At 30.8% G+C, this 13,333-nt stretch overlaps 2 protein-coding genes and 1 pseudogene across 6 annotated transcripts in view; 1 reads left to right on the plus strand and 2 right to left on the minus strand.

Moving 5' to 3' along the window:
* LOC149890557 (uncharacterized) overlaps positions 1-12,441 on the minus strand; it is a 53,286-nt gene extending 40,845 nt beyond the window's left edge. For 3 of the 5 annotated variants that reach the window (XR_016451018.1, XM_090082703.1, XM_090082704.1), the window contains exons 1-3: positions 12,325-12,441; positions 8,963-8,996; positions 6,458-6,919 (exon numbers count right to left, since the gene is read on the minus strand). Coding sequence is in view for 2 of the 5 variants with exons in the window: in XM_090082703.1 (XP_089938829.1) it covers positions 6,458-6,919; positions 8,963-8,996; positions 12,325-12,348 (520 nt within the window). In the remaining 3 variants the exon portion in view is untranslated. Of the gene's footprint in view, positions 1-3,055; positions 3,169-6,457; positions 6,920-8,962; positions 8,997-12,324 lie in introns of those variants that run through there. The other 2 variants (XM_090082705.1, XM_090082706.1) reach the window with 2 other exon arrangements.
* Positions 3,569-4,432, plus strand: LOC145197830 (uncharacterized; annotated as a pseudogene).
* Positions 4,414-5,254, minus strand: LOC149890559 (uncharacterized). The gene is made up of 2 exons (XM_090080929.1): positions 5,197-5,254; positions 4,414-5,004 (listed from the first exon to the last, which is right to left on the minus strand). Exons 1-2 carry the CDS (start codon positions 5,252-5,254, stop codon positions 4,454-4,456), a joined length of 609 nt encoding a protein of 202 aa, XP_089937055.1. The 3' UTR covers positions 4,414-4,453.
* Positions 12,442-13,333: the final 892 nt, after the last annotated feature.

Raw genomic sequence — 13,333 nt, forward strand, 5'->3', positions numbered from 1 at the left:
TGACTGACTGTGATGCTGTTTGCGCTGTATCTAAACGCCATGCTACAAAAACTGCGTTAGTGTGTTACAACTGCAATGGTTTGAATCACATTGCAAAGAATTGTTTGCTTGCGAAGAACTTGTCTTGGAAGATTGTTAGATGTTTTAAATGTGGTGAGGAAGGACACATTGCATCGACATGCTGGAAGCTGCAGGGAACCGATTGCAGGAGCGAGGAATCTGCGCTACCTCGCTCCTGAACAACGGTGGGATGAGCGCATTATCTGTTATTCGTTTGAAGTTAACGGTATGGTTGCGACAGCTTTAGTAGACACAGGGTGTTCGAAGACGATTTTGAATAAAAAATTCCTGCCCAAAAATCAATGTAGGTACTCAAACTCTCAAATGGTTGCAACGTTTGAAGGAAAGGTTCATCAGTGTTCTGGATTCTTGAGGTTGATGGCACTAAAGCACGTGATGAAGTTATTTTTGTGGATTTCCAACCGTTTAGAGTTGATATGATGCTCGGAATGAGTTCCATTATATTACTAAGAGGAGTATCCATTTTTCCTTTGGGAAAAGCGAAGTTCGGATTAAGTTACTGTGGAGCATCGGCTTCAAACAAAGACAAAGTCAAGAAAATCGAAATAAAAAAGAAAGATCATGAAGCAGTTATTAATGGTGTTGAATGGAGAGTCAAGTGGAAATGGAGAGATGGAGAAAGCCCCAACCAATGGTATAATAAAGTGGCACAGTACAAAATTCCACAGTAGGCTAGAGCAGACTATGAAAACGAACTACAAGATTGGATTATTCGGAAACGGCTGTTAGAGTATGACGAAAATGAATTGGGCAGATTCCTTTAATGGCTATCTTTCAGAGAAACAAAGACAACAAAATCCGACCTGTTCTGGACTGGAGAGAAGCTAACGATTTCATTGAGGCATACACGAGAGATGCAGACGTGTGTGTCGAAAGGCTTAGAGAATGGAGAAGAATGGGTAACAAACCAGCAATTAACAATTTACGCAAGGCTTATCTTCAACTAAAAACTGATAAATCTCTTTGGTCGTTCCATACCGTGGTGTTTAAAAATAAATGGTATTGTTTGACACTACTTGGTTTCGGATTGAATGTTGCGCCAATGATCATGAAATCCATTGTGAGTGCCGTCATTGATAAAGACGAATTAGTGAAGAGTGGAACGTCCGCTTATGTAGACGACATTTTCGTAGACGAAAGTGTGGTGAGTCTTGATTGTGTCAAGAGATATTTTTTGAAACATGGTTTCAAAAGAGTAGAGAAGGTGAGCAGATTGGTGTAAAGAAGGTGAGCAGATTGGTGATAATGGAGTTCGTGTGTTAGGATTGTGTGTGCGCAAGGTTGGTACCAAGCTGATGTGGTCCAGAGGGAATCGAGTTGATGCTATCTCGTCAAAGTTAACCAGGAGAGTTGTGTTTTCAATCTGTGGACAGTTGTTGGGACATTTAACCGTGTGTGGTTGGCTGCGAGTGATTTGTAGTCTCTTGAAGAAAAAAGCTATCAGTCTGACGAAGGGTTGGGACGATGAAGTTTGCGAAGAGAACGTTAAGTGGGTGCTTCAAGAGGTATTTGCTGAGGTAGAAAGTTGCGAGCCTGCTTGGGGTGATTGGGTTGTGCGTGGTGATGAGGGAAAAGTGTGTGTTGATGCCAGTGTTTTAGCGATTGGTGCTCTTATTCCACTTTGTGGAGGATACAACGTGGCTGCGAAAATAAACGTCTGATATTCATATAAACATGGGAGAATTAGACGCTGCAATACGTGGAATGAATATGGCTCTGATGTGGAAGCTAATGAAAGTGACTGTTTTTACCGATTCTGTGACAATATTCCACTGGGTTTCTGACGCCCTTTCAGGCAAGTCAAGGTTGAGATGAAGAAAGCGACGGGTGAAATGCTGATTTGAAGAAGACTGAGCGTTTTGCAACAGTTAGTTAAAGTATACAATGTTAGCGTTGAGGTGAAAATCATTCCTTCTAAAGATAATTTGGGTGACATTAACAAGAGTTCGCAGCAGATGGCTCAACAAACTGACTATGCCAGAGTGTTGGAATAGTTGTATGGGAGTCGCAGCTACGATAACTGAACCTATTTCCGATATACACCAAAGAACTGGACATTTTGGAGTGAATCGAACGTTAAACTTTTTTCGTAAAACAACTTCGACTGCTACTGAAAACGATGTTCGAAATGTGATAAAAAAATTGCAAACCATGACATTCAATAGATCCAGCGCCAATATGGTGGGAAAAAGGGAAATTGGATGTTGAAGGAAGCTGGAAGAGATTGGCCATGGATATCACGCATTACGGCACTGACAAGTTTTTGAGTCTAATTGATTGCGGACCTTCAAAATACGCGTTGTGTCGACAATTATCAAGCTCATACGGAAGTTTTTTTTGTTACCTTAGTCCGAATACTCCGTCTTAATTTTTGTGAACGTGGAGCATCGTCTGAGATATTGACTGACAATGAGCCGACATTTAAAACTAAAGAGATAAGAAGTTTCCTTGATAGTTGGGGAGTACAAATTAGATTTAGAGCGGCTTATTATCCTGAAGGAAATGGAATTGTGGAAAGAATATACCGTACGATCAAGAGAACAGCAGAACAATCGAAAATGTCGATACCGGAAGCACTATATTGGTACAATGTCTCAGCTGACAAAAATGGTGCAAGCCCGATGGGCAAAATATACAGCCATCCCACTAGTGTTAAAGGATTGGGAAAAGAGAATCTTCCTGCGCAAAATGTCATGAACGAGAGATTTTGAATTGGCGATAAAGAATTTTCGATTTAACAGAACATCAACTGAAGCAATCTTTTCAGTAACCTATTTAATTCAATTAATCTAAATGGGTTAAAAAAAAAGGCATTGGCTTATTCAGTCACAGTTTTTACCACTATTACTATTAGAGCTTTAGAATAACTTCAAATAACCTATAAAAAAAGAGATCATTTTGCTCAGATTATTGCTGAAAACACTACTTTAATATAAAGTAGATATAAAGAATTAATTAAGGTCATAAAAGTTACTTTTATGAAGAAGAAATCTGAATAAAGTTTAGCTTCACTACTGTCTTATTACTCTTGTTCCTTAAAAGATAAAAACGTAAATTAAGGTGTCTTCTCTGAATTGTTTAGAGAGATGTGTTAGTATTAAACAAGCTTCTTCTTCGTTTTTCAATAGTGTGTTGGACAGTTTCATGTACTTTCTTCATCTAAAAGTAATTAGATATTTTTTTAAGGACGACAAACAGAAATTATCTACTTTAAATCCAGGTACAGGCTCTCCAATATTACCAACTTTACGAAATCGAAACGCCAACTGCGACGAGAACGTAAAAGTTATGATTTTATAAGGCGTCGTCGTCGTAGCCGTTTTCAGTAAAATATCGTTACGAAAATAACAATGAAAACGTCACGGTATGAATAGTTTCTGTATGATTTTTTTTTGTATAATTATGCATATAAATTTGATGTAAAAAAATTATTCGGTGCAACTTTGCAATAAAAAAACGCAGTTTAAAAACAATTTTTAAAATTAATATGCCAAAGTTATCTCAGGTTCGTAATCAATTACTTATTTCTCATTCTGATAACATAATAAACGATGAAGAGCTGTTATTACTTTACGATCTTAACAAATCAAATAACTTAAATATGTCTTATCACAGCTATCCAAGATTTAATTTAGACGACATGTCAGTGGATGAAGCCAAAAGCGAATTTCGGTTTTTACCAAAAGATATATACGATTTGATCGATCTTCTTAATATTCCCGTGAAAATAACGTGTTACAATGGCGTCACCATTTCAGCCGACGAAGCCTTTTGCATTTTTTTAAAACGTTTTGCTTACCCCTGCAGGTATCAAGATATGATACCGCGATTTGGAAGACCAGTACCGCAATTGTGTATGACTTCAAATCATATCATGAATTTATTATTTACACAATGAGGCCATTTACTGACCAACTTAGATCAAGGGTGGTTAGATACTCAGCACCTAGAAATGTATGCTGCTGCTATTCATGCAAAAGGAGCTCCTCTTAAGAACTGCTGCGGGTTTATAGATGGAACTTTAAGAGCAATAAGTCGTCCTAGAGAGAACCAAAGAATACTTTATAATGGACATAAAAGATGTCATGGAATAAAGTTCCAATCACTAGTTGCACCCAATGGCTTAATTGCAAATCTATATGGTCCTGTGGAAGGGAAAAGACATGATAGTGGTATGCTCGCCGATTCGAATTTACTAAGTATGACTTAGTCCGGTTTCTAAAATGTATTTGGTATGTGCATTAATGCACAATGCACGTGTTTGCCTATATGGTTCAACAACAACAACATATTTTGATTGCCAACCACCATCGCTTTCAGACTATTTTAAATAGCTTTTTTATGAAATAAAAAACAGTATATGCAAATTGCTTTATTTCTTTTCAGGTAAAAATTTGCTTAATATTTCTAAAAAAGATGCCTGCTGTTGCATCATAGCCTGCATCATGTTAATTTGTTGCTGCATCATCTGTTGCATTGTACTTGCTTGTGCTTCCACTTCTTTTCTTTTAATTTCAAGTTCTTCTTTTCTAATATTTACTTCAATTTTACTCTTCTCTTTTAAATAAGCAATTGTTTCGTTGCCATTATTTTTTGACGTTTTTGTAAGTTTTTGTCCTTTGTTCCGCTTTTCAGTTTCACTACATGTCTCTAATGACCGTTTACGCATTTCTATTGCTTGAACATTATCTGCATCATTTTTTGCATTATTTTGCACTAAAAGCTCCTTAAAACTACTTTCAGATTGCTGAAATCTCTCATAGACATCAGCAATAGCCACATCATAATCTGTCAAGTCACATTTAATTCCACTTGCTTTTTTTTCTTCTTTATCTTTTTTTTTAAACTTTTCGATCAAAAGGTTTACATGATCACGAGTTGATCTACCAGTAACTTTAAAACTTCCATTAATAATGTCGAATCATGCAGTTGAGTCCATCGCATTGAACTGGAATACAAAAGATTTTTTTTATAGTTAAATAATTATTTTATTAAACATGCCAATCAAATGATTAAAAAGCATTACGTATACGAAATAAATTTATTAGATACCCCTAAAGATTACAGATATATATAACAAACACAATTTAAATATAGTTATATCTATAATATTACCTTGAGGTGAAGATGATGTAATTGCTCCACATTCCATAATAAAGATAAACTGCATCATATTAGAATATATATATATATATACATATATATATATATATATATATATATATATATATATATATATATATATATATATATATATATATATATATATATATATATATATATATATATATATATAAACAAAAGCAGTTAGCCGATATAAAGAGATAAAACTAACCACAAAAAAACAACACAAACTTCGTGACAAAGTTTTGTGTGAAAAAATGTTAACGTTTTTTAAAATTACTTCACGTTTTCAAAACAACGCCAAAACTTTATTTTTCACGTCCGGCCTAGAACTTTAAAACGCGAGTAGGGATTTACCCTGAGCACACGCATGCGCATTACCAATATTTTTTGCATAGACGTTGCAGTTGCAGTTGGCGTTTTGATTTCGTAAAGTCGGTATTATCCGTTTGTCGTGTAAAGCCTCAATATCATACAAGTAACAATTTATATATATCATCATTTTTTCAAAATATGCTGTTCTAAAAGACTAAATGTGTGTTTCCAAAATGTCAACTTTTAACCTCTCAGCTTTACTCTCTGAAAAATTCCCTATTTCTTGAATCTATAATTTTTTCGATAGTATAGATAATCTATAATTTTATCAAAAGTATATAAGGGTTTTTTGATATAATAAAGTTGATATTATAAGTAACGCTTTTTGGTCAAATATTTCATATTCGTTAACATTCCTTGTTCTGTTTATAGATCAATGTTTTTAACCTCGTGCTAAAAGTTTAAACTTATATGTTTTAAATTATTGATATAGTATTGCCAATTGTTAAGTTGCTTGTTAATTTCTTTTTTTACCCAGATCAATATTTAGAAAGCCATGGGCTTAGATTGATTATGAAAAAAATCTTTTCAGGCTCGAATAATTCAAACAGTTTTTATGACAATAAATATATGTTTCTCTTTCAAAATCTCAGAGAGAACGGCACTTTCTCTGTTAACGAATAAAAAAAACCCTCCTAAAATTCAAAAACCTAAATTTATTTATTGAATCCGTATGACAAATGTTATACACAGAATAATTGCTGAAATATCGGAAATAAAGCCGTTGATTCGTCAAAAAACTAATTTCTTATTTATAACTTCCCCAATAGACCACAGCTGATTAAAACAAGTTCAATTTAGAAGTAAAATAGCACTATTAATAACAACCAAATATTTAATTAAGACCGTTTAGATGAATGAAAAATTTAGCACTAACCTTTTCCTTTGCTGGTTATATTTATGCTTCTTACAAAACCAGTGACGGGTCTTTTCATTAGGTTAGAAGCATATACTGCAACATCCTCAAACGTTCTTGAAGCATTATCAATAATAGAATAAACAGTTTTCTCATTTATGCTTATAGAGCAATTATAAAGGAAATTACCAATGTATAAATGAGACACATTTATCAATTGATCATCCGCAGAATAAATCCCAATCCAAAAGTTCAGACCATCTTTTGTTAAATTGATATAACTTTCTGGGTTTGATATAATCCGTAATAAAAACACCCTCTTTCCGTCTTTGGAAATGAAATCAATCAGGTTGTAGATAGGTAGGGTAGAGTTGAAGTCATAGTTCAATTTAAACGAAACAACATAGTTTGAATGAATGGTTTGCAACGTTGTAATATTACTGGACTTGATTAAGTCAACTTTTCCAGGTAAAATGACTGTATCTATAAAAAATAGCCCAAAATATATAACTTTGACAATTGAAATAATATTAAGGAATATCAAAAGTTAAGAAGTAAATTTTGAAGTTTAGTAAAAAGGTCTATAATGTTTTTAGCAGCAAACCACTTTTAATGATTCCTACTTTTCGAGAAACTCTATAAGTCAGACTTTTTCATATTTTAAAGAAAGATTTTTATTTTAGTTGCTTTCAGCGGCATAGTGGCGTGTTTCCAAAATATTGAAATGATTCACTGAGCTCAATACATTCTACACTAAATACAAACTCCTTGATCTTCATTCGAAAAGTATTTCATTAAGCCAAGGACTTTAAAATATTTCTTTATTTACGTCCTTAATTATGCAAATTTATTTAAAAAATCTTGTAAGAAATTAGTCGGCCTACGGTCAATTACCAAATAATGTTTTTAAGAAATTTTTTTGATAGTCGATAAACTAAACTTAATTGCAATCTTTTACTTTGAAAGATTATACTGATTGAAATTCGGCTTCTTTGGGGCAGTATAAACATTAGAGTGTGTCTAATTTATGTGAAATTTCAACTTTTTTGGAAGTGCGAAGATGTTTCGAACAAATTTTTTAAAAATGTTGTAAATATTCTAACTTCATTATGATTACTTAGTGTAATTTATGCAAAGCACAGCATATTGAATTTTCTGTGCTTGGCACTAATAATTTTTTAAAACATTACAACTATTATTTTATTATCAAAATGATATTAATAACACTTATTATTATAAAATTTTCATTTTTCCAGTAAATAAAACTGACTAGAAAATCAGGATGTCAAATACTCCAAAAACATAAAGAAAGTCAGCTTGTCAACTCAGTTACTTGACAGGAAAACGTTAGGAGTGATTTCCTTCAGAATTCCCAACTTCCAGAGATATCCTTAAATTTGGCTTTTATTTAAGGGAGATTATCGAGAAAGTCCACAGAAACTACAATGTTGATCAGCTTGTGTACAATATAGTTATAGGGATTTTTACAATTGAAAAAAGCCAATCCTAAGTTAGCGAGTACAGTTATCTTTTATGAAAGAAGAATTAATTGGAAAGTCTAAGGCCTTTAAGTGTTGGCTCTAAAAGTTAGGAATCACTGTATAACCCTGTTGGCGAAAGATAGATTTATGGAAAACCTTGATATTCTGTTTGATTTTTTTACATGCGGTTGTAAAATACAGCTTCACTCTGAGAATAACTGTAAACAAAACTATGATTGTGAAGTTCAAAGCAAAAAAAAGGGTGCCAAAAGTATCCTTTAAATAGCATTCATAGATGATATTGAAATTAAAAAACCTTTGTTAAAACGATATGAAATACCAAAATAGGGACCCCGTAATACAGATTAAAAAAAGATAACGGAAATAGCAACTGGTTCTCTACTCATTGATGCTGAATGATATACTAATCTTATGATTTATCATAATCAAGTTAAGAGAGCTCATAAAAAAATTGGAAAAGAGTTGACCTCATGGAAATTAACTTTTCCATTTAAAAAAACCTGCAGAGATAGTTGCAAATTGTTTTATTAAATTAATTACAGAAAGAACCATACATTTTACATTTTAATCTGTAGACTGTGATAGTACCGATTTCGCATAATTTAAAAATTTATCGGATTTTTATTTTGCTAAAACGCGGTTGCCAAGTATTATTATAAATATCACATTGTACTATAGAATAAAGTGCCGCATCTTGTGAAAAACCAATTTTAAAGTTGTGCCCCACAACTTTAAAGCTGATTTTTTAAGGTAAGTATCCTGAAATGTTTCTAGATTGTTTTATCTGCGAAAAAAGTAGCATGATTCTTTAAAATATTATTATACTCTTAAAAGCAACATGTTATGTTTTATTATTATAATTACTGAAAAAAAGATGGTGTACAAAATAAAATAAATATTTTAGAAAGTAACAAATTAATTAGTGCCTCAGTTGTTTCTTGGACGCAACTTTTAAATAATCAGCAAGTATTTTTTGTTACAAAATTGATAAAAACAGCATAAAAAAACACAGTTGAACGCTTACATTGAAGAGTTCTGTTTATAAGCACCATTGCAACCTAATAAAAAAAGAAAAATCATTTCCAATATGTTTCTCACTGAGTTCTTTAAATATCAAACTTGACGGATGTAACTAACTCATTTGCTATTTTGTATCACAAATAACTTTTTATAGTTTTCAATCAACTAAAACCTCGCTTAGCATTAAAAGATATAGTAGTTAAGTTAGGAGTCAATTAAATTTCTTTAAAAGAGTTAGCATTTTGACCTGACGCATTTCGGTGTTGCTTAGCAGTTTAATGGTTAACCATGTTAAAGTAAATATAGAACAAATCTCAAGCTTAAATTATTCAATGTGATATTTATCATATTCAAAATTAATGTTGCTCGTTTTTACTTATATAACATGGGTTTAATTTAAATCAATTAATGAGATGTTTATTATTTTTTCAAAAAACTGTTTATACTATGTTTGACAACATTTTGTGTTGCCGGCTTAAGAATATGTTATTTTATTTTATTTTTACAACATCACCCCATAGCAACATATTTAAGGCTTGAGTGGAAATTGACAAAATCAGATCTCTAATTAGATCATTATGATTTTTAGGCTAAATTTCTGCAAATTGTTTCTAGGGGTTGGAGTTAAGATTAGTTTTAGTCTAACTAAAATTAGCTGACTAACTTTTTAGTCTAACTAAATTTAGTCGATTAACTTTTTAGCTTAACTAAAATTAGTCAATTAACCTTTTAGTCTAAAATTAGTTGACTGAAACAAGATTTAGTGCTAAAAAAAGCTAACAAACCTATACCATGAAATTATACAAACGTAATATGAATTATGACAAATAAATCAATATATAGACATTCATAAAAACTTGTTGTTTTTAAGAAATTTAAAATACGTAATATAATTTGTAACAATTAGGTAATAATAATGTTTTGTTTGTACCTAGTGTTTCCCCAAATTTTCTTTTATCGAATTAAATAAAAATTGGTTTGTTAGCAGAACAACTCCGTCAAAAACAGCTGATATTTTATACCGAAAACTTAGTTATTAGCATTTATATAATGATTTTTAAAAGAAAAACAAAATTGAGAGTTGAACAAGATATATATTAAATTACACAAAATAGAAATAATAAATAACATTGATTGCCTAACTGTTACAATCTGATTGTTGTCAATGTAAATACCTGCGTTTTTATGAGTGTTGAAGGAAAAAAGTTACGTATTATTAATTCTCAAAAAGTCATAGCTGGTATTATATAAAGAAATCCGAAAATGCTTCTGCATATAACACACCTTTCAAAAATATGGCATCATTTTTTTTTTGTAAATTGATTTCACATGTGTTTTATAATTTATAATTCACTTTAATTAGAGATTGAAAAAATCCAAATCTCAACCGCTTTTCATTGAAGGTTAAAACAAATACATTCTAATAAGGGAGGACTAATTAGATAAGTTTTGTTACTATAACAAAATTCTAAGTGTATATGTCGCTTGAAAAATGACAGTACACTTAGAATTTTGTTATATTAACAAAACTTATCTAATTAGTCCCCCATTATTAGTAAGTGAAAAGTTTGAAAAAACTCTGAAAATTGAACCAGAATATTGAAACAGATGCCATGCAGATGTAAATTGTAACTTACAGCAATTTGTAATTAAAAGCATGTCGCTTAAACAACTTCACAACAAAAGCATAACAAGATTTAAAAAAAGTATTTTTTGGGTAACAGTAACAATCTGTTTTTTCGCAAATTAAAAATTTAGTCGGCTAAACTTAGTTAGACTAAAAAGTTAGTCGACTAAATTTAGTTTGACTGAAAATTTAGTCGACAAATTTTAGTTATGCTAAAATGTCAATCGACAAATTTTAGTTTGAATAAAAAGTTAGTCGACTAAATTTAGTTCCGGTTTTTTTAGTTAAGTTAGTTATAATTTTTAGTTTTGGTCACAACACTAATTGTTTCCCATCATTAGGAATGTATTCTGCATTTGTTAAAAGGTTTTTTTTTCTACCAGTTATACTCTTATAAATCTCCATTTAGACTTGCACCGACTCGACTCCACTTGTTGAGATGGACCATCTGGAAAATTATTTTCATGTAAAATTGGTCGAATATCTGATTCCAAGTATGGATAAATGATTGTGTATTTGTTCTTCACAGTAATTTAACAGGAACAGCAGATAGTGAAAAACTAACTTTATAATAAGAAAAACTGCGATGAATGTTTTTGGCTCACTCAGGAAGGATATAACACCAATAGCACAAACTATTAAAGTGTTAAATACAGGATTATAAACATGAATAAAGTTTACAAAAAGGCAATAAAAAATTATGCAGTATACTAATCAACGGGCAGTTTTTTAAAAGAACAAATGGAATAACCTTGAACGAAAAGCGCTCTGAGAAATTTTTGGACAAAGCATTAATAAAAAGTATATAATAAACAAAGCAGTTAATGATTTATGCGTATATTTAAACATAGAAATGAGATTAGATATTGAAATTATTTAAGACAAAATGCAGAAATGGTTTACTAAATTTTGATTCAATCATCACTAAAGGAAGATATTTTAGATAATATCCGTTAGATATCGCTGACTCTCTCAACATATTCAATCGTTAGATATCGCTGACTCCCCCAACATATTCAATTGTTAGATATCGCTGACTCCCTCAACATATTCAATCGTTAGATATCGCTGACTCCCCCAACATATTCAATCGTTAGATATCGCTGACTCCCCCAACATATTTAATTGTTAGATATCGCTGACTCCCCCAACATATTCAATCGTTAGATATCGCTGACTCCCCCAACATATTCAATCGTTAGATTTAACGACTTAAATGTATTCAACTGACTCTTTTTTTGGTCCAAATATTTATTTTATTAAGTTTACATATTTTAATCATCCGCGAGTAACATCTAAAAACTATTGTTATAACCCGTGTTACTTATTTGATAAAAGTGATTAGAGAGAAGTAACTGAAAGCGATTTCTTACTACAATCCATCATGTCATAATTATGAAAAACTTTCGTTTTTCGTTCTAATATCTTTAAACCTTAAAATTTCCTCAAATGAAGTCACTTTCATAAATATTGTTTTTGATTTTACAGATATATTTTGATCGAATGTGAAAATCAAAAATCACGCGCCTTAAGCGCTAAGCTTTCACGTTTTGGAAACAGTAATAAAAGAAGGTGGTTCTATATATAAATCTGCTTGACATACTGAATATCATTCATTTTACAGGTTTTAATTTTAAAAAAAATCACTTGTCTCAATCAACTTTTTATTTAAAAATTTTGATAAAATTTTGAAATATCAAGTCAAAAACAAAAAAAGTTTAATCAAAAAACATTCGTACCAGAATCGAGAAGTCCTCAATCATTTTATTTTGTAAAAAAAAATCATTTTTTTTATTTAATAAAAACTTTCCACTTCTGTAGTAAGTTGAACTGATTTTTTTTTTCTTCTTCTTCTTCTAAAAATCATTTTTTGCATAGAAGCTGAAATATTTATTTGAATTTAGTTTCAACCTAATTCAAAATTTAAATATTAAAAGCATTTTTGAAATCAATTTTAAATATTTCTTCTAAATAGTAGGACATTAAGAAAAAAAGGAGCTTTGGTAGAACAGTGATCAAAATTAAGAAGTGTTCAATTTTGATGAAAATATGTAACTCGTTATTTTTTGGTTCTATTTATTGTGTTTACACATCATACTTTTTTTAATAACTGCAAAGAATCATTTTAGTGGCAGCAATTATTGTGTTTTTCTTCTACAGTTAATAATGCAAGAAAGCCTATTTCAAAAGCAAAAACCAATTTATTCACGTCGGATAAGCTAAACTAACAGTTGTAAAAATTTAAACATCACTATTTAAAGTACAAAAGATAAATATTTCCTCATTATGTTATAGTATTGTTTAATAATTTAAAATTAGTTTTAATATTCTTTTTAAAGTATTTCTTTGCTAAAAGTGGACTTTCCTAAGTAACGATTAAACCAGGAGCAAGTGAGAAGAGATGAAAAAAATTTAAAATTTTATTTTAAATTACTAATAATTTAAACCAGCAGTAAGAAGTCATTACCATTTAAACAGATTGTATATTTGATTTACACTTAAGACATAAATTTAAATTTGTTTGCCCACAAAAGTGCTCAGCATAACATTTAAAACATATTTTCCATTTCTGCGTATTAAAAATATTATTTCCGAGAACTATATCCAAGAAATTTCACTTTGAGAGATAAATATTTTACGCAAGCTTTCATCACGCAGGTTCAAAGGGAAATAGCTTTAAGTTTTTATCTACAAGTTGAAAGAATTTCAAAAAAGAATGAGAAAACATGAAAATTTTCAAGAAAATAT

The sequence above is a fragment of the Hydra viridissima genome, unplaced genomic scaffold, assembly GCF_058129835.1.
Source record: "Hydra viridissima isolate aposymbiotic clone 2 unplaced genomic scaffold, HvirCarnegie_v1 scaffold_3, whole genome shotgun sequence".
NCBI lineage: Eukaryota > Metazoa > Cnidaria > Hydrozoa > Anthoathecata > Hydridae > Hydra > Hydra viridissima.

Coding starts and splice junctions, on each gene's coding strand:
- LOC149890559 (XM_090080929.1), bottom strand. CDS start 5,254: ATGATGCAGTTTATCTTTATTATGGAATGTGGAGCAATTACATCATCT. Junction 5,005..5,196: donor TACATCATCTTCACCTCAAG/GTAATATTATAG, acceptor ACTCAACTGCAT/GATTCGACATTATTAATGGA.